Source organism: Delphinapterus leucas, chromosome 2, assembly GCF_059928025.1.
Source record: "Delphinapterus leucas isolate spDelLeu-1000000601 "Yukka" chromosome 2, BTC_Dleu_Yukka2, whole genome shotgun sequence".
Lineage (NCBI taxonomy): Eukaryota > Metazoa > Chordata > Mammalia > Artiodactyla > Monodontidae > Delphinapterus > Delphinapterus leucas.
The window spans coordinates 60,122,357-60,149,447 of NC_143130.1; the positions used below are offsets into that span (position 1 = coordinate 60,122,357).

The 27,091-nt window shown below is 43.1% G+C and overlaps 1 protein-coding gene across 1 annotated transcript in view; it reads right to left on the reverse strand.

Annotated features, from left to right (window-relative positions):
- CHRNA7 (cholinergic receptor nicotinic alpha 7 subunit) overlaps positions 1-27,091 on the reverse strand; it is a 125,435-nt gene that overhangs the window by 64,899 nt on the left and 33,445 nt on the right. The window contains exon 3 of the mRNA XM_022580175.2: positions 14,606-14,650. Coding sequence (XP_022435883.2) covers positions 14,606-14,650 — 45 coding nt within the window. The remainder of the gene's footprint in view (positions 1-14,605; positions 14,651-27,091) is intronic.

Consider the following 27,091-nt stretch of genomic DNA (forward strand, 5'->3'; position numbering starts at 1 on the left):
AGCAGCACTTTGCTTCCTTGCCTGCTAATATATCTTATAAGAGATTATTAGATAAGTTCAAAACCAAAAAGAGTTCCAGACACTTATTTACATAATTGAGTTGCTATCTGTAAAATATATGGAAACTGGGAATTAAATAACCCCTTACAAAATGACCATGAATAGCAAAAAAATCACATTTAAGATCCTGCTGTCACCATGACCACAGTCAGAGGGTAGCATTAAAGTTAATTCCAGTTCACTGAATGCCCCCAAGCCTTCCCCTCCCATAGCAGATGGGTTTTTTCCTAGCCAAATGAAGAACTGTTTTGCCTTCGAAGTTTTCCACTGTAAAGACACTTTGGACAAATAAATTCATTATTTCAATTAGAACAAGAACCAAGCTGGAAAAATGACGAATATTTATTTCCATGAAACAACTTCGTGCAGCTGCAGGGGTACCTCTCAGAAATTTCTAAGGCGCTGTTTTTGGATTTGAATTCTTATTTTCATGTAGGAATAGTGCTTCTGACACAACTCAAAAATGCAAACATGGGTGTTGGCAGTAAAACAATGAATCAGCACATGAGGGTACAGGAAATATTTATAAACACGTGAACACAGGTGCATCTCTTTGGGGCTAGGCCTGAAATTGGCTCTTGAGGGATCTCTGTGAGATGAAGGCCCATGTGTGGGGTCCTCCGTGCCAGGACTATGCACCCCAGAGCTACCTGGGGTCCACTAGCTCTGTGAAGACTGCCCAGGTAGGGCCCCACCTGCACTGCTGGACAACCAGCAGCACCCAGCCAGGACCGCAGGGCTGCTGGGTTTGGACTCATCAGCTACAGGTGTGCATAATCCGAGCCGACCCAGTAAAGGCCCCCATCCTGTATTCAGTCCCCCTGGGGCCACCTGCTCCGGAGCTCAAACTTTCTCAGATTTAAAAAGGTATGTGATGCAACACCCCAAGCTGGTCCAGGGACAACTCCCTATAATCAATCATTCTTTCTGCAGCAGAACATGCATATTTTTACTGAGAAAATAAATGCATATCAATATCAGTTTGATGTAAAGTTATAAAAACAAAAACAAACAAACAAACCAAAAATCCTGTCATGTTCAGAGTTGCTGAAATTTGAGAATTGCAGCCAAGGGGCTGTGGATCTAGAGCTCCTGAAACTTGCAGCAGGGGTCAAAGGGCATGTCCCAGAGATCCCACCATCCTCTGGAAAGGGCAGGCAAGCATCCCAGTTCTGGGCCTACCTGAAGTCAGGCAAGAAGGAATATGCAGGCAAGTAACAGCATTTCACAGCCATGGACCATGGAAAGGAGGGTGTATTGCTACCTAACGTGCTGAAGTATCATCTGGGGCATTTAGGATAGAGACCCACCAGGCCGATGTTTCTAATTAGACATGTGCAGCTGGGGAGGGTCTCTCCCATCCTCACCCTGCTGTGACAGGACAGCACAGCACCCAGAAAGAGCCAGACCTGTTCCAGCAGTTTTGCAGGAAGGCCTGGGTACCAGCCATGCTGTGTCCGCTCCAGCGGCTCCAACTCTGCCCCATTTGCCCAGCGCTCCCTTCTTTCCTCTCCCTTGCTCTGGACATAAGCCCTTATGTGCCCAACATCTGTGCTTTCCTGACCAAGTCCTCACATCCAGCTTCATATCCAGCTGGGATGCTCCTCTGGCAGCTGATTATCACAGAGCCTTACACTGTCACCTTCCCCACCATGCTGCTCAGGGCCCCAGGGCCCCAAGAACTGCCCAGGAAGGTAGGTGTGGCAGGCAGACACCCATCTCCTCTGCCTGCTGAAATGATGGCCACAGGGCAAGGGGAAGCAGGGACCTCTCCTAAGGGCACCTGATCTGAGCTGCAGGAAGCCTCCCTGGCAATTCCTCACCCCTCCCGTCTCCCCAGCTCCCTGTGCCCCAGGGCATGTATCCCGGCCATCCTGCTCACTCAGTGTCTGCTATGTGTACCATGCTCACCAGGATGCCAGGATGCCAGCATTACTATTCCTATTTACAAGAGAAATCGGAGTCCCAGAGAAGTGATATATTTTTTGTTGGTCACTGGATCAGGATTCAGAACAGCATTATTTGACTTCAAGCTGGGTGACTCCTGGGCTCTACCGTGGTTGGTTCTTCCCATCCAATCTGTCTGCACAGGCAGATTCTGCACCCCAACAAGGTGGGCTGCTCATCATCCCTGAAGGCACTGCCCTTCTGGGGCTCTTCCTTAGTCCAAAGCCAAGCTGGGTCTCTCCCACCCTCACGGCAGAAAGGGGGGCTACCGGGAGCTTTGGAATCAGACAGGCAGGTTTGTACCAAGGCTCCGGCAGAGAAGAACTGTGTGAGCTCTAGCAGGTAAACCACCCTCTCTGTGCTGCAGTTTGCTCGTATGTGTCACACCTCATCAGGCACTGTAAGGATGCAATGAGATAGTGTCACAGCAGGTAAGTCACATGGCCCTGGGAAGCACGTGATACATGATGGCTTTAAAAGGAAGAGGGAACCCTCTCTTTCACAAAATCTCAGAGGACATGAGAGCTGTAATAACTGAGCTGCAGCCAAAGGTGGAGAGAGCAAGGGCCAGCTCAGTGTCAGAAGGTGGATGGAGCAGGAACCTTGGTGCTGCGTTGTCCTGGATTTGCATGAAGATTTCTTAAGAATGGATGTGGAGGGGCTTCCCGGGTGGTGCAGTGGTTGAGAGTCCGCCTGCCGATGCGGGAACCCGGGTTCGTGCCCCAGCCCGGGAAGATCTCACGTGCCGCGGAGCAGCTGGGCCCGTGAGCCATGGCCGCTGGGCCTGCGCGTCCGGAGCCTGTGCTCCGCAACGGGAGAGGCCACAACAGTGAGAGGTCCGCGTACCGCAAAAAAAAAAAAAAAGAAAAAAAGAATGGATGTGGAAAGGGGCCCATAAACAAGTGGTGGGGGGGAGTTTCTATCCTCCAAAGTACTGACTGCCTCTCAGATTGCAAGGCCCAGGAAGGCAGAGGCACTGAGCAAAATCTGTGCACAGACAGCAGCTGGCACGGCTTCCACACGTGAGCACCTGGAAACAGGGATGAACCTAGAAACGCCAACCCTCCCAGAGCTTCCCGTCAGAAGAGGCTGCACTTTGCATTCTCTCCCTATTTCTGTGTGATTCCTTCTCATTAAGTCATCAAGATACGATTACATGGGATGCTTAAGGGGAAACGCAGGGGAGGAAGGGGCCCTTGATCTAAAAGGCACAGGAAGAATCCCACTCTTTCAGGGGTCTGAGAACTGGCCCTATTACAACCTGCCTTGGGCCCACAGGAAACTCTTTTTAAATGTGTGTGTGCACACTTGCATGGAAATATTTAGCGCAAGAAAGAAAGAAAGCAGAGAGTGAGAGCAAGGGAATGAAGCAGAAGAAAGGGAAAGTTTCCTTCATTTAAAAAAATACAGTATGGTATAATAAGAAATATATTTGGTCTTTTTCCTTGGTTCCTGGCACAGAGCTCCTAAAACCCTGGGAACTTCCTGAGTGATCAGATGTCTTTTAAGCATATTTTTTATACTAATGAGTTGGCTTAGGGTGGGGCCCCTAGTCAGCCTCAGGCCAGCAGAATGCCTCTGGTCACCGGAAAGATCAACCCTGCATTAGAGGGTGGGAACCCTTATCCCCACCCCACCCCTATCTCTGGGAAGAGGAGAGGCTGGAGACTGGGTTATGAAACTCTGAACAATAAGGCTGACATTGTAAAGCAACTATACTCCAATAAAAATTAATAATAAATAAATAAACAAACAAACGATGCTGTTGGAGCAGAAAAAAAAAAAAAAAAACAAGGCTGGTGACCACATCAAGGTGCAGGGACACAGTGGCTGGGGTGGGGAAACAGAAGTTCCACTTCTCCCCTCATACCTGCCCTGGCATCTCCTCCTTCAGCTGTGCATGAGCTGCATCCTTTATAATAAATTGGAAACACAGATGAAGGTTTCTCTTGAGTTCCAGGAGCTGTTCTAGGAAAATACTGTACCCAAGCGGGGTGTGGTGGGAACGTCCGAATTTGAACTCAGCTGGACAGAAGTGTGGGTTGCCTGGCTCCCTCATCTGCAGTTTGTGTCTCAAGTGGGGGCGGTTTGTGGGACTGAGCCCTTACCTCGAGGGACTGCACGCTAACTCAGAATAAAACTGAACTGCTGGACACCAAGGTCGAGTCCCGAGAATCACAGAACCAGCTATTGGATGGGCAGACGCCAAGCGCCTGGTGTCAGGAAACACCTCACACACACATGCTCTGAACATTCTTTCCGTCAACTGTTTTGATCTCAGAGGAAGAGAGTGGGCCTCCTCCTTCCTTCTGCCCTAAAACTTTCTTCTCTCAGTGGGACACAGTGATTGAAACACCACCCTTAACTGTGGGTTACTCTTATGGCCCTAAGCAAGCCACCGACATCTCATCTATGAGCATAACGTATGGCATTTCTATTTGTCAGAGAAAAGTGATAAAGAATGCAGAAATGAAGAAGGTAAGCATTTTAGGAATAAATATGGTTTAGAATCTAATATTCTATGATGCTATTCATTCCATCATTAGAATTAGGAGGTAAAAAATAAGCATAAAAAGGATGGGAAACCTGAAACCAGAAGAATGGTCAAAATTCCAAAATTAAAGACAACAGATTTATTTTTAAAGCAACTACAAGTCTCTGGATGGCTCAAATGTCTCTTTAGAAACTGAAATGGCTTCTCGTAGATTAAATCAGATTATGTCTGACAGGCCTCCCCAAATGATAAAACTAATCTGCCAAGAAAATACACTGCTTCCTCCTCCTGTGAATATAGAGGTAAACAGAAAGATCAGACACTTTCTCTTCCTTCAGGTTATCTAAATAACTGGAAAGTCCTACAAATCAAGGACAGGTAAGAGAAAGGAAAACACAATCAACAAACTGTAGGTCAAAGAGAATGTTTTCTCTGCTTCTCTTTTTGAATGTATAGAAAATCCATCATTTGTATAATATTGACCTCAGAGTTTAAATACCTAGAGAAAAGATTATGTGGATTCAGGTTTTCAGAACAGGAACTCAGCAACATGAAATGAGAGGAGAGAAAAACCAATTGCTGAGAGCAATCTCCTGGGTCCTCTGTCCCCTCCTGTCCACATTTCTGCCCTCCCTCCCTGGGGACTCTGGCCTTGACCGTCTTCAGCATGGAGCCTCACTTCTTGTCTGTCCCCATAGCTGGGGCAGGCGAGGCTGGTCACCAGTTGGGAGAACACAAAGAGCAGGAATCAAGGTGGTCGTCTTACACATGGCTCTGGGGCAGCTCCCAAGGTTGTCGGGGTGACATCTGAGTTCCCCATTGGCCATGCTATGGCCACAATAGGAATGCCATGGCTTTCCAGATGGAAACACTGGATAGGGCAGAGGTTAGATAACTTTTAAGGTCTGCTCTAAATCCAAGATACTTGTGATTCCTTAAAATTCAGCTGGGAGCTACTGTTACAGCTGCTCCATGAGCTACAGGTGCCAGATAAATGTGCCACCCAGCTTTATAAGGACATGCGCTACGAAGGCACCCAACTTGTTTTCCACAAGGTGGGCACCTGGAAAGAAGCACTAATTAGCAAGGTCACACCTACAGACACTCGGGCTCCCTGATCATCACATTCAGAAGAGTCTGTGCCTTTCCTCCTCTCCCTCCCGTTTCTGTAAAGCAGAGATTTCTCCCACCTGCCAACTCCACGGTCTACACAGCCAGCCTGCCTCCTGCCAATTCTCTAGGGAGGTACTTGGTCTTGATATTTGAATCTTCTTTAGAGTGTAAATTACACAGCCGGATTGGAAATGGTTTGCAAGTAGAAACTGGGTCGCATCCTTTTCTGGGCCCCCCTTACATGGCCTAGTTCAATGCTTTCCACAAAGCAGGTGCTTGAAAAGATTAGTTGAATAGGTACATGAGATTAAAAAGTGAGTTTTAAAACAAATGAAGCTGCAGGTGCCTCTGCAAATGCAAGTCTTAATTAGAAATACACTGTGCTTGAAAGAAATTTAGAGGCCTCTGGTGACATCCTCCAAAGCAAGGGTGTTTATTTATGGAGAACCTGAACTCAATGCAGTAAGTAATAATCCAGTTACATTTTTCCTGGAAACCAACACCCTTGTAAAAATCACCAAATAATATACATTGCTGAAGATCAGTCACGTACTGAGGGCTAAGAAACACAGACTCAGGGAAACATGACCTGACATGCCAGGGGCAAATTCAGTGTGTCTCTCTCTCCATGAGAAAAATGTCCACAGCAGCTCTGCACTTTAGAGGGCTTGGGAAACAAGCAGTTTTATGTAAAAAAGGAAGCATTTGCATTATGCCCCAGGATTCCCAGAGCTATACCTTACATGACAGTCCTGAATGCAGGGGATGGGGGCGGGGGCTGCAGACCTGAAGGCATTACTGGCAATTTATTGACAGATACACTCTTAGAATCTGTGCATTGCATTGTATGCAAATACTTTACCTTGAAAGAAAGAAAAAAAACCCTCTGAACTCTTGAGATCTCCATGAAATATGTGGGTGAAAGGGCACCACTGTCCACTATTCTACTTTGAGCTGCATTTAAAAATAAACTAGATGAACAGACTCCCAGATATGGGATAAAGCAAGTATAGTAAAATGCTAATTATAGAATCCAGGAGGCAGGTATATGGGTGCGTGCTATAAATTCAACTTCTTGGTATAGTTGAAAATTCTCATCAAAATAAACTGGGTAAAAACATTACTCATAATATGTAGTAACCTGGGGGTTAGTGCTTTGCTTACACACAGCCAGATGAAGGTGAGTTTAAGTGAGAATGCAAGTGGAGAGATTGAGGACAGTAGGGCAGGGGTCACTGCTCAGGGGAGCCTTGCCATAAAGGTTAAGAGGAACCAGGGAGTCACCGGGCGGATTTATGGGGACAGACTGCATCATGTCTGTATGCTAATGAGTGGCTCACAGGCACTATTATGATGCTCCAGGCGATAGGGGCAGTTGTGAAAGCCCAGCTCTCAGCAGGTGCCAGGAGACAGAACCAAGCCCACTGAGGAAGGGCTGGCTTCCAGGGGAACACAGACCCTGCACCCCTGGAAAAAGGAGGGAAGCTGGAGTCGGCGGGCACAGGTGTGCAGGTGGGATCCACACACTGAAGAACGTTGCTTTAAATCCTGCAGGGGAGACTCTCAAAGGTTCCTACTTTATTCACTACAGGAAAGTTCTGCAAGGGGTCTGAGACGTAGCTAAGGGTACCCCTGGGACAAACAGCAGACGGTGTGAAGTAAATCCATTTTCTGTTTTCTATCCCTCAATGTCCACTTGTATCCAACTAAAACTCACCTGCCCAAGAATTGCCTGGGAGCATCCTTTGCTTCCATGTTGAAGTATCCCCCTCCCACTTCACAAATAAAGACCTATTTCCCTTTTCTCAACTCTTACCTAGGGACACTGACCCAAGAAGCAAGAAAAAGTCCATTCAAAATACCAGTATCTATGTCAATTTTGTTAAAAATTTGGGTGGCAAATACTTTCAAAGGTCAGATGCATTTTAATTCTTTAAATTCTTTGTTTTCAGCAAAATTGAAGGAGAAACTAATCAAGTTGTCCACTGATACACGTTGATGAAAACTCTTATTATTTTTGGCATGTAATCTGTAAGAAGTTCAAGGAACTGAGTAAACCTGTTGTTACAAAGTACCTTTCATTCTGAACTATACGTTACTACATCTATTTTTAAAAGTTATAGAATTGACAGTGAAATCTGTATCGATGTCTTAGTTTTAGCAATAAAAATGTCATCTATGAATACATTAATGAATTTAAAATAAAGCCCCATCTTTTTTTCTTTTTTTTTCTTTTTTTATACAGCAGGCTCTTATTAGTCAACCATTTTATACGCATCAGTGTATACACGTCAATCCCAATCTCCCAATTCATCACATCACCACCACCACCACCACACTGCTTTCCCCCCTTGGTGTCCATACGCTTCTTCTCTACATCTGTGTCTCAGTTTCTGCCCTGCAAACCAGTTCATCTGTACCATTTTTCTAGGTTCTACATATATGCATTAATATACGATATTTGTTTTTCTCTTTCTGACTTACTTCACTCTGTATGACAGTCTCTAGATCCATCCACGTCTCTACAAATGACTCAATTTCATTCCTTTTTATGGCTGAGTAATACTCCATTGTATATATGTACCACATCTTCTTTATCCATTCATCTGTTGATGGGCATTGAGGTTGCTTCCATGAACTGGCTATTGTAAATAGTGCTGCAATAAACATTCGGGGGCATGTGTCTTTTTGAATTATGGTTTTCTCTGGGTATATGCCCAGTAGTGGGATTGCTGGGTCATATGATAATTATATTTTTAGTTTTTTAAGGAACCTCCATACTATTCTCCATAGTGACTATATCAATTTACATTCCCACAAACAGTACAAGAGGGTTCCCTTTTCTCCACACCCTCTCCAGCATTTCTTGTTTGTAGATTTTCTGATGATGCCCATTCTAACTGCTGTGAGGTGATACCTCATTGTAGTTTTGATTTGCATTTCTCTAATAATTAGTGATGCTGAGCAGCTTTTCATGTGCTTTTTGGCCAACAGTTTGTATTCTTTGAAGAAAAGTCTATTTAGGTCTTCTGCCCATTTTTGGATTGGGTTGTTTGTTTCTTTAACATTGAGCTGTATGAGTTGTTTATATATTTTGGAGATAAATCCTATCTCCGTTGATTCATTTGCAAATATTTTCTCCCATTCTGAGGGTTGTCTTTTCATCTTGTTTACGGTTTCCTTTGCTGTGCAAAAGCTCTGAAGTTTCATTAGATCCCAATTGTTTATTTTTGTTTTTATTTCCATTACTCTAGGAGGTGGATCAAAAAATATCTTGCTGTGATTTATATCAAAGAGTGTTCTTCCTATGTTTTCCTCTAAGAGTTTTATAGTGTCCGGTCTTACATTTAGGTCTCAAATCCATTTTGAGTTTATTTTTGTGTATGGTGTTAGGGAGTTTTCTAATTTCAGTCTTCTACATGTAGCTGTTCAGTTTTCCCTGCACCACTTATTGAAGAGACTGTCTTTTCGCCATTGTATATCCTTGCCTCCTTTGTCATAGATCAGTTGACCATAGGTGCCTGGGTATAACTCTGGGCTTTCTATCTTGTTCCATTGATCTATATTTCTGTTTCTGTGCCAGTACCATATTGTCTTGATTACTGTAGCTTTGTGGTATAGTCTGAAGTCAGGGACTCTGATTCCTCCAGATCCGTTTTTTTCCCTCAAGAGTGCTTTGGCTATTCGGGGTCTTTTGTGTCTCCATACAAATTTAAAGATTTTTTGTTCTAGTTCTGTAAAAAATGCCACTTGTAATTTGATGGGGATGGCATTGAATCTGTAGATTGCTTTGGGTAGTATAGTCATTATCACAATATTGATTCTTCCAATCCAAGAACATGGTATATCTCTCCAGCTGTTTGTATCACCTTTAATTTCTTTCATCAGCGTCTTATAGTTTTCTGCATACAGGTCTTTTGTCACCCTAGGTAGGTTTATTCCTAGGTATTTTATTTTTTTTGTTGCAGTGGTAAATGGGAGTGTTCCCTTAATTTCTCTTTCAAATTTTTCATCATTAGTGTATAGGAATACAAGAGATTTCTGTGCATTAATTTTGTATCCTGCTACTTTACCAAATTCATTGATTAGCTCTAGTAGTTTTCTGGTGGCATTTTTAGGATTCTCTATGTATAGTACCATGTCATCTGAAAACAGTGACAGTTTTACTTCTTTTCCAATTTGTATTCATTTTATTTCTTTTTCTTCTCTGATGCCATGGCTACGACTTCCAGAAACTATGTTGAATAATAGTGGTGAGAGTGGACATCCTTATCTTGTTCCTGATCTTACAGGAAATGCTTTTAGTTTTTCACCATTTATAATGATGTTTGCTGTGGGTCTGTCATATATGGCCTTTATTATGTTGAAGTAGGTTCCCTCTACGCCCACTTTCTGGAGAGCTTTTATCATAAACAGGTGTTGAATTTTGTTAAAAGCTTTTTCTGCATCTATTGAGATGATCATATGGTTTTTATTCTTCAATTTGTTAATATGGTGTATCACATTGATTGATTTGCGTATATTGTAGAATCCTTGCATCCCTGGGATAAATCCCACTTGATCATGGTGGATGATCCTTTTAATGTGTTGTTGGATTCTGTTTGCTAGTATTTTGTTGAGTATTTCTGCATCTATATTCATCAGTGATATTGTAATTTTCTTTTTTTGTAGTATTTTTGTCTGGTTTTGGTATCAGGGTGATGGTGGCCTCATAGAATGAGTTTGGGAGTGTTCCTTCCTCTGCAGTTTTTTGGAAGAGTTTGAGAAGGATGGGTGTTAACTCTTTTCTAAATGTTTGATAGAATTCACCTGTGAAGCCATCTGGTCCTGGACTTTTGTTTGGTTGAAGATTTTCAATCACTGTTTCAATTACATTACTTGTGATTGGTCTGTTCATATTTTCTGTTTCTTCCTGGTTCAGTCTTGGAAGGTTATACCTTTCTAAGAATTTGTCCATTTCTTCCAGGTTGTCCATTTTATTGGCATAGGGTTGCTTGTAGTAGTCTCTTAGGATGCTTTGTATTTCTGCAGTGTCTGCTGTAACTTCTCCTTTTTCATTTCTAAGTTTATTGATTTGAGTCCTCTCCCTCTTTTTCTTAATGAGTCTGGCTAATGGTTTATTAATTTTATCTTCTCAAAGAACCAGCTTTTACTTTTATTGATCTTTGCTATTTTCTTTGTTTCTACTTCATTTATTTCTGCTCTGATCTTTATGATTTCTTTCCTTCTGCTAACTTTGGGTTTTGTTTGTTCTTCCTTCTCTAGTTCCTTTAGATGTAAAGTTACATTATTTGAAATTTTTCTTGTTTCCTAAGGTAGGCTTGTATAGTTATAAACTTCCCTCTTTGAACTGCTTTTGCTGCATCCCATAGGTTTTGGATCATCATGTTTTCATTGTCATTTGTCTCTAGGTATTTTTTGATTTCCTCTTTGATTTCTTCAGTGATCTCTTGGTTATTTAGTAATGTATTATTTAGCCTCCATGTGTTTGTGCTTTTTACGTTTCTTTCCCTATAATTTATTTCTAATCTCATAGCGTTGTGGTCAGAAAACATGCTTGACATGATTTCAATTTTCTTAAATTTACTGAGGCTGGATTTGTGACTCAAGATGTGATCTATCCTGGAGAATGTTCCATGCACACTTGAGAAGAAAGTGTAGTCTGCTGTTTTTGGATGGAATGTCCTATAAATATCAATTAAATCTATCTGGTCTATTGTGTCATTTAAAGCTTCTGTTTCCTTATTAATTTTCTGTTTGGATGATCTGTCCATTGGTGTAAGTGATGTTTTAAAGTCTCCCACTATTAGTGTGTTACTGTCGTTTCCCTCTTTTAGAGCTGTTAGCAGTTGTCTTATGTATTGAGGTGCTCTTATGTTGGGTGCATATACATTTATAAGTTATATCTTCTTCTTGGATTGATCCCTTGATCATTATGTAGTGCCCTTCCTTGTCTCTTGTAACATTCTTTATTTTTAAGTCTATTTTATCTGATATGAGTATAGCTACTCCAGCTTTCTTTTGATGTCCACTTGCATGGAATTTCTTTTTCCAACCCCTGCCTTTCAGTCTGTATGTGTTCCTAGGTCTGAAGTGGGTCTCTTGTAGACAGCATATATATGGGTCTTGTTTTTGTATCCATTCAGTAAGCCTGTGTCTTTCTTTTGGTCGGATCATTTAATCCATTCACGTTTAAGCTGATTATCAATATGTATGTTCCTATTACCATTTTCTTAATTGTGTTGGGTTTGGCTTCCTGGCCCTTTTCTTCTCTTGTGTTTCCCACTTAGAGAATTTCCTTTAGCATTTGTTGTAGAGCTGGTTTGGTGGTGCTGAATTCTCTTAGCTTTTGCTTGTCTGTAAAGCTTTTGATTTCTCCATAGAATCTGAATGAGATCCTTGCCTGGTAGAGTAATCTTGGTTGTAGGTTCTTCTCTTTCATCACTTTAAGTATATCATGCCACTCCCTTCTGGCTTGTAGAGTTTCTGCTGAGAAATCAGCTGTTAACTTTATGGGAGTTCCCATGTATGTTATTTGTTGTTTTTCCCTTGCTGCTTTCAATAATTTTTCTTTGCCAGTTTGATTACTATGTGTCTCGCTGTGTTTCTCCTTCAGTTTATCCTGTATGGGACTCACTGCGCTTCCTGGACTTGGGTGGCTATTTCCTTTCCCATGTTAGGGAAGTTTTTGACTATAATCTCTTCAAATATTTTCTCGGGTCCTTTCTCTCTCTCTCCTCCTTCTGCGACTGCTATAATGTGAATGTTGTTGCGTTTAATGTTGTCCCAGATGTCTCTTAGGCCGTCTTTATTTCTTTTCATTCTTTTTTCTTCATACTGTTCTGTAGCAGTGAATTCCACCATTTTGTCTTCCAGGTCACTTATCCGTTCTTCTGCCTCAGTTATTCTGCTATTGATTCCTTCTAGTGTATTTTTCATTTCAGTTATTTTATTGTTCATCTCTGTTTGTTCTTTAATTCTTCCAGATCTTTGTTAAATATTTTTTGCATCTTCTTGACCTTTGCCTCCATTCTTTTTCCGAGGTCCTGGATCATATTCACTATCTTTATTCTGTATTCTTTTTCTGGAAGGTTGCCTACCTCCACTTCATTTAGTTGTTTTTCTGGGGTTTTATCTTGTTCCTTCATCTGGTACATAGCCCTCTGCCTTTTTATCTTATCTGTCTTTCTGTGAATGTGGTTTTTGTTCCACAGGTGCAGGACTGTAGTTCTTCTTGCTTCTGCTGTCTGCCCTCTGGTGGATGAGGCTATCTAAGAGGCCTGTGCAAGTTTCCTGATGGGAAGGACTGGTGGTGGGTAGAGCTGGCTGTTTCTCTGGTGGGAAGAGCTCCGTAGAACTTTAATCTGCTTGTCTTCTGATGGGTGGGGCTGGGTTCCCTCCTTGCTGGTTGTTTGGCCTGAGGCGACCCAACACTGGAGCCTACCCGGGCTCTTTGGTGGGGCTAATGGCAGGCTCTGGGTGGGTGCACACCAAGGAGTACTTCCCAGAACTTCTGCTGCCAGTGTCCTTGTCCTAATGGTGGACAGAGCCACCCCCCTGCCTCTGCAGGAGACCCTCCAACACCAGCAGGTAGGTCTGGTTCAGTCTCCTATGGGGTCACTGCTCCTTTCCGTGGGTCCCGACGCACACACTACTTTGTGTGTGCCCTCCAAGGGTGAAGTCTCTGTTTCCCCCAGTCCTGTTGAAGTCCTGCAATCAAATCCCACTAGGCTTCGAAGTCTGATTCTCTAGGAATTCCTCCTCCCTTGCCAGATGCGCCCAGGTTTGGAAGCCTGAAGTGAGGCTCAGAACCTTCACTCCAGTGGGTGGACTTCTGTGGTATAATGTTCTTCAGTTTATGAGTCACCCACCCAGCAGTTATGGGATTTGATTTTGTTGTGATTGCGCCCCTCCTACTGTCTCACTGTGGCTTCTCCTTTGTCTTTGGATGTGGGGTGTCTTTTTTGGTGAGTTCCAGTGTCTTCCTGTCGATGATTGTTCAGCAGTTAGTTGTGCTTCTGGTGTTCTCACAAGAGGGAGTGAGCGTACATCCTTCTACTCCACCACCTTGAACCAATCTCTTCCAAAGCCCCATCTTTGGTAGAGAGGTAGATTTCCAATTTTTTATGTTTAATAATTATTTATTAAAATTTGTAATTAAGTGTCACCTTGAGGAATTATGTAGCATTCATCACTATAATCCTAAATTGATCCAGAAGAAAAATACTTAACACTTATTTTCTGAAGGAATAATTTTTATGTAAATATTTACATTTGAGAAAACCAAGGCAGAATGATTCATAAAAGAGTTTCAAACATAAAGTTATATCACATTTGGATAAAATTCTGTGTGGAAAGTGGAATAGAAATATAAGTGCAGAGAGAAAATGGGAGTATGTAAAATATCAACCAGTTAAAGAAGGGCTTGTTTGTATATGTTTTTTAATTAATGATATGGGTGTCAAATTATATGGCATTTAAATAGATTCAATTTAAAATAGAGACTGACAGTTTTATTTTTAAACGTCCATTTTACAATTGGATGGAAGTAACATAATTTGTAGTTAATTAATCTGGGGTTAGAACTTTAGATGTCAAGGTTAAAATACATGAATGAAAAAATACAGCTTCTCAAAATTCTTGCGGGTGTCACTGGAGCAGGAAGTGTGAAGGCCTCTGGCTTAGGTGTCACTCTGTCGCATTCAGACGTGCATGGCTGGAGCCAGGGGGAGCAGGGCACACACTCCCGAGCCCTAGGAACCAGTTAGGGCGCAGACTGTGGACATGCACATGCAGACCTGCATCTTATAACTTGTGCATATTTCTGCCTTGCAGGGTGTAGTGCAGGACATGCAAAGGCGGGGTGGTCTGGTTCACTGTTTGCATACATGAAGGTGGGAGGACAGTCCTGGCTTGTCCTAGGGGACCTTCACTGTGATTCCAGCACAGGCATTGTGGAAGCAAGAGCAGGAAGCCGTGGTCGCAACTTACCATTTGCAGCCAAATGTTGGTGGTCAACACTTGGTTCTTCTCATCCTTTAAAGGAAAAAAAAAAAGTCAAAAATATGGTTTATATGATTTACATAAGAAGAAATGATACCCTTATTCATGTACCAATCTGATGGTTGGGACGGTTGGCGTGTGTGGAAAATAGAATTCATGGAGCACTTCCAAATATACTCCAGCATTTCCCCAGAGCACAGCTTTTCTATTTATGCTGAAGTAATACACATTCATTACAGAGCTCTTACAAAAGATGGAAAACTATAGAGAAGAAAATTAAAACCCTGCAACCCCACCATCCCGAGATGATACCTGCTAATCGTTTATCTTATTTTTCCTTACACATTATTTATCATTTGTATACTTAAAAAATAAGACTGGGTGCAGATTCCAATCTTTTAAAGTCAAGTTTATTAGCAGAATGGATAGAGTTTTAAGCAAATTGAAATATTTTAGGCTTCCCTCCCCCGGGAGAGGGAGTCCCCGCCCCACCCCATGACAGCTGCGGCACCTGTGCTGACAGCTGCGGCACCTGTGCTAACAGTGCTGCGTGGGCTCCATTTCTCCCTAAACCCCAAGTGTCTGCCTGCCTTTCCTCCCATCCTCCATCAGCCTGGCAGCACCCAGGCCCTCGACACACACCTGCAGGGTACATCCTGTCTAGGTGAGCAAACTAGGGTCAGAAAGGTGGTTCCTTTATGAAGGAACCATTCACACTTGGATCTGAGTCAACAGCCCCTCTTTCCACATTTCCAAACTGAGAGTGGGTTCCAAGCTGGGCGCCAAAGTCTGCATTTTTTTCAGGAAGCTCCAGAGAGCAGATTGACCTTGGCTTTGCCCCTGCACTGGGCACCCAAAGAAGATGCTAGTCAACATGGGGCCTTTCCATCCGGGACGCAACCGGTTTTTTAGCATGGCTGGAAAAGCCCAAAAAGGCCTAGCAAAAGCCACGGTGCACACGGAGACAAACAAGCCCATTTCATGCAATAGTTCTGCTGAGAATGCTGTTCACTATTTCGTGTTCAATTCCCACCTAAAACACTCTGTAAATTAGCAATTTTCACCCTCTCCAGGAGAAAGTACTTATTAATGCTGAGATACCCAGAGGCTGAGGCCATAAGCCCCTCCAGCAGGAACTACCTGGCCTGGCTCCCTGATGGCAGTCACAAAAACAGACCAGTGGCAGAAAGAACACCATCTACTGGGGCACGGTCTCAGGGCAGGGACACAAATGAGAAATGGATGCTGCTTCTCCTTCAAATACAAATGTGTTGAATGCGTAAGAAGCTGGCAGAGATTCTTTGATGCATCAATGCCCCTGTCCCAGTAGCTCACCCTGGGTGCCTCTGAGAGGTGAGAGTTGGAGGCAGGAAGGTGGGTGTAAATCTCACAGAGAGGATCAGGCTGCCTAGGGAAAGACAGGGGACCAAGTCCCAAGGGTCCCAGGCCAGGGGCTGTGTCCAGAAGAAGCTGAGAATTCTGTACAAGAAAAATACATCCCCTTTTTCAAAATAACACATGCCAGGGGTTTTGGTAGAAAAAGCTGCGGAGCTAACCTCTCTCCATCCTCTGTGCAGAGATAACAGTCGCTGACAGAGCCATGCATCTGAATTGCAAGAGGGCTCTAGTTCCAGTCCAATCTCCAGTACTATTTGAAAGCACTGATAAACTCTTATAGGACATATGTCCCTTGCCTCAACTTATTAAGGAGTTGTTTTTAATCGACTTAAAAATTAGCCAGTGTTCCATTCACGTGGCTTTCTTTTAATTGCATCCATGTCTTTATCTTCTGAGAGAAAGGCTTCTGTGGTTTGGGAGCTCAATTACGACCAATCTAATTAAAAGGCTTTCTTCTTTCCAACATGTTAGCTGAAACCTCATTAGAGGGAAATGAGATTTCTGTGGTGTGTGGCAGCATGGGACTGAGCAGGCATTTCAAACTGTAATCAAGGCAAAGCAGCAGCCAGCCTCCAACGGAAGGAGCAGCAATGCAGGTGGGGGAGCCTCCACGGAGATGCGGGAAAACCCTGCAGGACCAGCAGAGCAGAGAGGCTACTGTCTGTGTTCCCAAGGTGGGCCCGTCACACCACCCCCATCCCAGGGCCACCCACTGGCTGAGTCTCAGCTCTCAGTCTGCATGGTGACAAGGTGTCCCACCTCCTTCCCACCCCCTTGTGAAGTATGTTCTTCCCCCCAAAGACTGAATGTCTGTGTTGCCCAAATTTCCTATGTTGAAACCTACCCTGCGTGGGGATGGTATTAGGAGATGGGGCCTTTGGAAGGTGTTTAGGTCATGAGGGTGGGTTCACCCTCATGACCAGGATTATTGTCCTTAATAAAGGGACCCCAGAGGGCTCCCTCACCCCTTCTGCCATGTGAAGACCCAGTCAGAAAACAGCCATCTATGAACCAGCAAGCAGGCTCTCACCAGACATCAAAGCTGCAGGTACCTTGATCCTGTACTCCCCAGCCTTCAGAATTGTGAGAAATAAATGTGTGTCATTAAGCCACTCAGTCTATGGTACTTTGGTTACAGCAGCCGAGCTGATGGAAGGCAGGGCCCTCACAGGGTCTGAACTCTGCTCAGTTCCAGACAGGCTCTCTGCCCTCCGCCAGCTGTACTGTTCAAATAATCCAGTCTCAAGTCCTTAGGGCAGCACACAGCTCTTTCTACAACCCACAGTCCAGCCAAGTGTTCATTTGCTCATTCATTCATTCACTCATTTGACAAATATTTCTGGAGCACTTCCTGTTTGGGGCATTATGCCAGCCTGACATGCACAGTGGAACTGAACAGACACGGTCCCTGAGCTCATGGAATATAAAATATGGGTGGAGGGTGGGATAACACAATTCGACAATGACACACCTATAATTACAAATGGTGACAAGTCACAGAGGACAGGAACAGAGCCCCTTCAGAGGATGACAGGAAGAAGGACTTCACCAGAATGATGGGGATGAGATCCTGAGGAAAAGACATCACCTTTACTTCCTATGACCCTGCAACACCAAAGCCACGACCCCTCACGCCCACTGTGTGCACCCCTACCCTTCTAGATCTTGCTCCCCACTCAACCCCCAAGTGCCTGCCCTGCCCCATGCCCTCCTCCTTCCTCCTGCACAAGCCCAGGGGCTCCGGGAGGGAGCCAGCAACCTGGGCAGACCTGTGGCCTCAGACAGCAAAGTGCAATTCAACCCAAGGAGGAACCTTCCTGCCAATTGTCCAGCTGCTTTAGAAGGGACCTAACATGTATCCACAAGGATAACAAGTTAGCTGAACATTATTTAATGCTTAATAAATCTATTTTCCATTTAAAAAAAGAGGGGACCTATCAACCAGTTCCTGAGTTGTAAGCACAGAGGATGGCCACCCTTCTGGTCTACCCCTGGGCTGGACCCTGAGGGCGAAGCCAGGTGACCAGGGCCTGCAAGGTCTGCAGAGCCAGATCCCACACACCCAGTGCCCCTGCCACAGCTTCCCAGCCTCGTCCCCGCCACCCTGCCACCCACGGTGCCCTGCTTCTTGATGGAGTCTTCGCCTCTGCATTCAACTGCATGGCCTCAGGGGCTGCACGTCCTACACACTGAAGTCAGGTGGAAATCAATTCTCACTCCGGGAGGGAGCTCTCTCCTCTCTCACCCCGTCCTCCTCCACTGACACCCCGGTCACCAACCCCTGTACTGCTCTCGCACTTGTGTGAAATCAGGAACCAGCCACTGATGCTGAACTCAGCAGTCACGTCTGGCACAGGCTGGAGGCACACGGGTCCAACACTGGGACTCTTGGGAGGGAGAGGGGGATGAGGCTTCCAAACCCTGACCCCAGACCCTGGCCCAGGGGCTCTAAAACATAAGCAGGTACAACCCCCTGGGAACAAACAGCACAGGATCCGGGCATGGGTTCCAGTGATTCCAGACCCTCATCAGCCACCTGCCCATCACAGCCCTGACCCAACCTGGCAGGACAGCACACAGGAGCAGAGCCCCCCACACTGGCTGCCAGAAAACCCCCTGGGCTCCTATCAGGCACTCAGTGTCTGTGGTTTCAGTGTTCTCTTCTCAGAAACAGGGAGACAATAGCTGCCCCCACTACCTCCCAGTGTAGGAGGGACGAGGGTAGAGTCACACAGGCTGTAAAATATGACTCGGCTCTAGTGTGTCGCTGTGTGGTTGCTCTTTCTCTCTCTCTCTCTCTCTCTCACACACACACACACACACACACACACACACACACACACACGGCTCCCTCACAAGACCCAGGCTCCTTGCTGACCCTGGGATCTCACAGGAGGACACAGGACCCCTGAGTGCCATGGAATCACACAGACCAGTGCACAGAACACCCCCAAAGCCAACCCTTTCTTTGTTTTTCAAACTGAGCACTTCAGAATATATTCAGCCTCAAAAATGAAGGAAATCCCGCTATCTGCGACAGTGTGGATGAACCTGGAGCACATTACGTTAAGTGAAAGAAACCAGACACGGAAAGATCCTGCATGATTCCACTTGTATAAAGAATCTAAAATAATCCAACCCACAGAAGTACGGAGTAGAATGGTGGCTGCCAGGGGCCGGGTGGGAAATGAGAGGTATTAGTCCAAGGGTGCAAAGCTTCAGTTCTGCAAAATGAACAAGCCCCAGAGATCTGTGAGGCACAGAGCCTATAACTAATAATGCTGTAGCGTAGACTTAAACATTTGCTAAGAGGGTAGATCTTATGTTAGGTGTTCTTATCACAGAAATAATAATTATAATAAATAAAAAAGAGGGCAGGAGGAAACTTTGGGAGGTGATGGGTATGTTTATGGCATAGACTGTGGTGAGAATTTCACAATGTATGGTTATCTCCAAACTTGTCATATTGTGTACATTAAACACGTATAGCTTTTTGTATGTCAGTCATACCTCAATAAAGGGATTTTTAAAGTATACTTTAAGTAGCCATGCTTTTTAAAATCAATCTCCCGGAATAATCATGTGTCTGTTTTAGAGTACAACCATTCTGATGTGCTATCCTGCACACCTGCAGCAATTATTCTTCTGGAAGTTACAGCGTGACATTATTCAACATTATTTTGCAGAGCTCCCAATACTTTTCCTTTGCTTTTCTGTAAATGCTGAGAAAAAAAAATAGGTAACGATAGATCTGTGTCTCAATTCTTGTTTGCAGAAAAAGTTGCTAGATAACATAAATTTTTATTTATGTAGTATTCTGCAGTTTTTTTTAACAAGGATCACTTCTTTTAGCTAATTTAATCTTTACATTAACCATATTTTTGTCCTGTTTTTACAGAAAAATAAATTGAGAGGCTGTGATTTTCCCTGAGTCAGCGAGATATTAGGGCTGAGAGAAGACTCATATCCAGCATAAGAAATAAATGCCTAAAAGTCAATAAGAAAAAGGCAGACAATCCAACAGAAAAATGGGCAAAAGGTGAACCAACCCATGATTTTCACTACAGAGGATAACAGTAAATGATATTTGAAAATAACACAGCTAAACCTTAAATAGAGTTTGCAGTCTTCTGAATGTGATACACACACACACACACACACACACACACACACTTTTTTTTCAAACTCATTACAGTCTTGTGACAACCACACAGCGAAGTCAGTACTATTATTATTCTCATCTCATAGCTCAACACCAGTGTTTCAGCCGCCAGGTGACTCTGCTCCCAATGTCCTAAGGAAACACTTTGGTGATAGTCACAGAAAATGATTCCCTTTGGCATCTGTACAGCACAGACATTCTCAAACTACAGGCTGGGAACCTCTGAGTTTCTGAGATGCTTCCAGAGGATCAGTGAAGCCACACCTTTTTCACAATCATGAGAAGTTATTAGCCTATTTTACCCTCATTTACTCATGAACGGTTGGTAGAGCTTTGCAGAGACCATGTGACATACGATGCAGCAGGCTGACCGCAGAAGTGGATCAGAGAATCCAGCTGTCTTCTATGAAGCTGGGCATTAAGGAGATTTGCAAAAATATAAAACAGTGCTACTCTTCTCACTAAATGTGTTTTTCCTGGGAAAATATAGTTATTTTTCTTAAAGTATTAGTTATGGTAAGAAGGCACGGGGTTATTATTTCGAATGAATTCATGGACTTGAAAATGTTTTCTTAGTTTTTATTTCAAACATGGTAATAAATATTGATAGATGTAACCCATGTAAAAAAAACTTGGTGGGGGGGACAGGGATCTGCAACAACTTTTATGAGAGTAGAGGGGTCCGGAAGCTTAGAAGTTTGAGAGCCACTGGTGCAGGCTTGGTGTTCCTAAGACAAGGCGTTCCTGGTTCTTGGAACCAGGGGCCCGGCCCCATCTCTGTTCTCATTTGGGGGTTGCTCAGAGTCTGTGTTTTGGAAGTACAGTGTGAAAAGTCTGCCCCAGCCTCCCCAGGGAGGGGCAAGGGGTTCGAGAGTGCACTTTTTACTAGGACTGAAAGGGCTTCTTTCCACTTCGGTTAGAGGAAGAGCCTCCCTGTCTCCCCCAGGAGGACCCAAATCTGGAAGAATGAAGCCTGGGGCATGGATCATGAGAGAAGAACCAGAGAAGAGACTCTATCTTGAGTCAGCAGGGCTGGAAAGTGGAGGAAGGGTGGAGGGGCCGGGGGATTATGGATGTAGGAGAGAGGGGGAAAGAGGTGGACACCAGTCACACTGGTAAACCAACACTCAAGCTTCATCTGAACTCTCTGGACAGGAACAATAAATTTCCCTTTATTATGAAGCCATCATCCTGATTGAATCAGTGTCTAAGCATCCCCTTCACAAACACAGCACACATAACAAGTTATCTCTGGCAGGACTCAAGGTAAGCAACTGCACGCAGAGCTGGACTCTACAAATGCCTGGGTCATGGAAACCAGTGATGGAGCTTCAGCATCAGGCTTCTCCAACAAACTCTCTTGGGAACCTGGCTGTGGAAAGTCCCATCAAAACGAGGTCCTCTGAAGACAGGAGCTAGTGATAGGGGATCTCAACACAACCCTCAGTGTGGAACTGCTGCCAAGGTGGTTTCAAAAGGTCGAAGGGAAGGGAAAGGGATGAGATACATGAAAGAAGGCAGGAGCTGGAAGTGAAAGCAGTAATGTTTTCTTTTTTTGTTATTTGACATTTATAAGATTTCTACAAGCAATGTAGATTAATTGGTTTAATAAATTAAGCAAAAATAAAGATCACATAAAAGGAAAGAATATATATGAAAAAAATTATCACCATTATAGCACAGAAAATTAAAAACTATGAGTAGACACACCCTCATAAGGCATGGGCAAGATGAAAAAATTGGAATGACAGATTCACAAACATAGTTTGGCAATGAATGAATGAATGAATACATAAATAATTTAAAATGCAAGGAAGAGAGGAAGGCAAGCAGATAAACACAACTAAAATACAAAATATAATCTGGAAAAAAGCCCAATTAAGACAAGCATGCTTCCCATGAATTCTTTCTACTGTATAACTCAATAAAGCCTTGGATCAAATTAAACATGATTTCAAATATGAGATTATAAAATACCGAATGAAATAAAAGGGAGACTGCAGAGCTAAACAAATAAACTGAGAACCAAAACAATACGGTTACATGGCTAATAACTTAGAGCCAGAAAGGAACAAAACAGACCCAGCTGAAAACCGAGTTACTGGCATGAAGGCAAGGCATGAGATAACCACAGTATGTAGAGGAAAAACACAAAGAGATTAAGTCAATTAGGGACGTGGACACAGAAGTGCCACAAGGAGGGCACAACTTGAGCTGAAATAGAGAACATGCACGTGGGAAACAGAAAGTGTCCTGGGACCATGCACAGGAGACACACTTCTGGTTCCAGCAAAACAGTAAAATCCATGACCTGAACACTGTCCTGCTACCAAACACCTAGAAATGCTGGAGAAAATCACAGAAATACCTTCTTAAATGCAAATGGAAGCTCACAAAAATGGAAGAGAAATCTTCAAAAACAAAGAAACTGAAAAGAACACTGTCAGGGGCACTGGTGGTGCAGTGAATAAGAATCTGCCTGCCAGTGCAGGGGACACAGGTTCGATCCCTGGTCCAGGAAGATCCCACATGCCACAGAGCAACTAAGCCTATGAGCCACAACTACTGAGCCTGTGCTCTAGGGCCTGCAAGCTACAACTACTGAGCCCACGTGCCACAACTACTGAAGCCCACGTGCCTAGAGCCCATGCTCCACAACAAGAGAAGGCACTGCAATAAGCAGCCCACTCACCACAGTGAAGAGTAGCCCCCACTCGCCGCAACTAGAGAAAGCCCACGGGCAGCAAAGAAGACACAACACAGCCAAAATTAAATAAATAAATAAATAACCTTTAAAAAAATAAAATAAAAAAGCTTCAGAAGGAGAAAATTTAAAGAAATAATGACTGAAATTTCCAGAATTGCTGAACTAACCCTCAGTTTAAGGAAGCTCAACAAGTTACTCAAGAAGATAAATATGACTCAAAAACAAAGTTTAATCATTTTTTTCAGCTCCTATATGTAAAGAGCTTACAATTAAGCTCTTATAGCAAGAAAAAAAAAACCTGAACATACTGAAAATCAGTGACTTTGGTTGGACCCATGAGAGCTTGATGTTGCAGTGTAAAGTGCCACACTAAAATCTGAAAACAGGCGAATTCACAGAGCCATAGACAAGATCTGCTTACCTGGGGCAGAGGCTACTAGAGCCATAAACTTGCAGTAACACCCACATGGTCATTTTGATGAGTCTCTGTTTGCTGAGGATAAACTTGAGTGAGAATAAGAAACCTCCAGGGAGCCACAACCTTGGGGACACCCTACACTCTCATGGATTTCATCTCCAGGAGCCCCACCAAGTTCTCAAGGTAAATATGCAAGAAAGATCCCCTTGTAACTCTGGCACAGGAATGGAAGGAGTAACTCTTAGGAAACAGGCCATCCAAAGCCTTCTCCATAGCAAAGGCTACTCTCCAACCTTTCCAGAGCTTGATCTCCACCATTCCTCCCACACCAGTGCCCTGGAGCCTTTCTATCCCATGCGAAGGAGGGGACGAAAGCCATCACAGGAGGGAAACACTTGTAAAGGCCACAGCCCAGGAGCACAGACAGGCCCACTGAAAGGCTGAGGTTTAACCCTAACACTACAGAGCCTATAGAACACTTCCCCTCCCCCACATCATCCTACCACACTAACACTCCAGAATAAGGGCAGTGGGAACCACTGAAAAAGCTGCAGACTCCCTCTGAGGAGGGGTACTGAGCGAAGACCAAAATCAAGAGGGGAGACAAAAACAGACACTAGAAGAATCTGAAACCTCTGGCACAGAAAGCTACAGCAAACATTACAGCCCAACTACTAGCCAAACTAACATAAATTCTCACATTAAAGGTGTATTTATTTCAATTTCTATTACCTTATAGGATATTTCTGATTTATAACAGAACACTACAAGGCAACTAAAAGACAAGAAAAAAAGTATGAAGAGACAAAGCAAGCATCAGAAAAAGACTGTAATATGACACAGATGTTGAAATTATCAAACACTAAATTTAAGATAATATGATCAATATGTTAAAGGGCTCTAAAGGAGAAATAAACAACATGCAAGAACAGATGGGTAGGGGGAACCTTCAAGACGGCGGAGGAGTAAGAAGTGGAGATCATCTTCTTCCCCACAAATATATCAAAAATACATCTACATGTGGAACAACTCCTACAGAACACCTACTGAACGCTGGCAGAAGACCTCAGACTTCCCAAAAGGCAAGAAACTCCCTGTGTACCTGGGTAGGGCAAAAGAAAAAAAGAAAAACAGAGACAAAAGAATATGGACAGGACCTGCACCTCTAGGAGGGAGCTGTGAAGGAGGAAAAGTTTCCACACACTAGGAAGCCCCTTCACTGGCAGAAAATATGCTTGAAAATATGTCATAGAAACTTTTGAAACTGAAATGCAAAAAAGGAAAAAGAATGAAAAAAATAGACCATCCAATAATTCTAGGATGATTTCAAAATGTATAACTCTATATAGTTGTGTTACCAAAATAAAAAGGAGCAGAGCAGATGAATAATTGAAGTAATAATGGCTGAGAACTTTCCAAAATTAATGACAGACACAAATCACATATCCCGGAAAGTGAGGGAACACCATGCAGGATAAATATCTAGAAAAATAGACATGGACCTAATACCTATCACAGAAATAAAATCAAAATGGATCATAAGACTAAATGTAAAACTAGAAGAAAACATAGGATAACGTATGTGTGATCTGAGGCTTGGTGATGAGTTTTTGGATACAATGCCAAAGGGACGATGATCCATGCAAAAAATAAAGTAATTAAAATTGCTAGGTTGGATTTTATTAAACTTAAAAACTGCTCTGTGAAAGACAGTTACCAGAATGAAAAAACAAACCACAGACTGGGAGATGGTTTCTCAAAATAACATCTCTGATAAAGGACTTGGATCTGAAATACTGGAAGAAAAGTCAACATGAAGAAAACAAACAACCTAACTAAAAAAGAGGCAAAAGATGTGAACAGACACCTGAACAACAAAGATACACAGATGGTAAAAAAGCATACAAAAAGATGCTCAACACGTCATTAAGGAATTACAAATTACAACAGTGAGATACTGCCACACACCTATTAGAATGATTAATATCTAAAAAACTGACAATACCAATTGCTGAGAGGATGTGGAGCAGTAAGAACTCTCATTTACTGCCGGTGGGAATGCAAAATGGTGTGCCAGTCTGGAAGACGGTTTGGCAGTTTCTCATAAAACTAAACATAGTATCACCAGACTATCCAATAAATGCACTCCTAGATATTTACTCAATGGTTTGAAAATTTTTATCCACACAAAAGCCTTCAAGTTAATGTTTATGGCCAGTTTATTCATAACTGCCAAAACCTGGAAGCAACCAAGATGTCCTACAGTAGATGAATGGATAAACTGCGTTACATCCCTATAATGAACTACTACTATTCAGGGATAAAATGAAATAAGCTATCAAACCACGAAACATAGAGATAAACCTTAAACATATACTGCTAAGTGAAAGAAGCCCGGCTGAAAAGGCAACATACCGTATGATTTCAATTATAAGACACTGCAAAACTAGGGATGGTAAACAGATGGATCAGTTGTGCTGTGTGTGAGGTTATAAGGATGAATAGATGGAGCACAGGGGAATTTTAGAGCAGGGAAACAATTTTGTATGATATTGCAATAGTGAACACAAGACATAAAGCATTTGTCAAAACCCATATAACTGTAGAGCACAAAGAGTAAACCTTAATGTATGCAAATTTAAAAGAAAATCATTTAGGAAGTCAGAGGATCCAGGATGGAATGCAAAATGTGAGAAATGGATCTAAATACATCACAAAAGTATGAACCTCCCTGACGGAGTTGGAGGAAAAGGGTGCTGACCTAAGTAAATTCCCAAATAAGGGAGTCTGTAAGGCACCGTACACTAGCACTGCACTCTAGACGATGAAGCTGTTCTCCACAGAGGTCTGGCCTAACAATTCTAAAACCATTGCATGTATACTGGAATTGAACAATTATGTAAATGGGTGGAAGATCGTGGGAGTCAGATTTCTCACCACTGGGGTGGGAGGAGGTTAGAATTACCTATATGGTAATGGATTAGAGTTGGAGACATAAGGCAAAATTCACATTTAGCTTAATATAGATTCCAGTGTTATATATAGAAATACCATAGATGTGTGCATATACATGCATTAGTATACATACTGTATTCATATACCTGTCCCTTACTCCGTCAATTTAGAGGGCCTAGAAACATGCCCCAGGAGCAATGAACATACACACCAAGCACCGAGGTTTTGTTTCCTAATCATTCTCCAGTAAAAAGAATCAGGTGTCCTTCAGAAACAGCTGACTCCAGGTGTTGGGCAGGAAATAAGCAAGATGACCTGGAGCATCTTTGAGTGCCAGGAAGTAAGAAAGTGGTCAAAAAATAAATACATAAATTCACAATGATGAGGGTACATCAAAGGGTCACAGGAACAAACAAAACAAGTACCCAGGTGGCCAAAGCTGGAACAATTTGAGAAACAAAATCCATAAAGTAGTATTGAAGTATAACCAGAGTATAAGATAAATATCCATGAGTCCACACTGCCATAAATAAATAATTGAATAAATAAAAGGGAGAAAACAGACAAATCTCTCATGCAGAGGAACTCCAAATAATTTATGTAGATACTCCACTTTTTAAGGAGATGGAGCTTACCTCCCCACTACTTAAATGTGGGCTACACAGAGTGACTTCCTTGCAAAAACTACAGTATAGACGGGCGGGGGGGAAAAAGTAACTGTACAATGGAGAGGCCTGACCTACCTAAAGTCATAAGATGAAGGTCAACATCAACAATGACAAATCACACTGACGATATATGCCCTTGATATGACAGGATGAGGATGGTACTTTT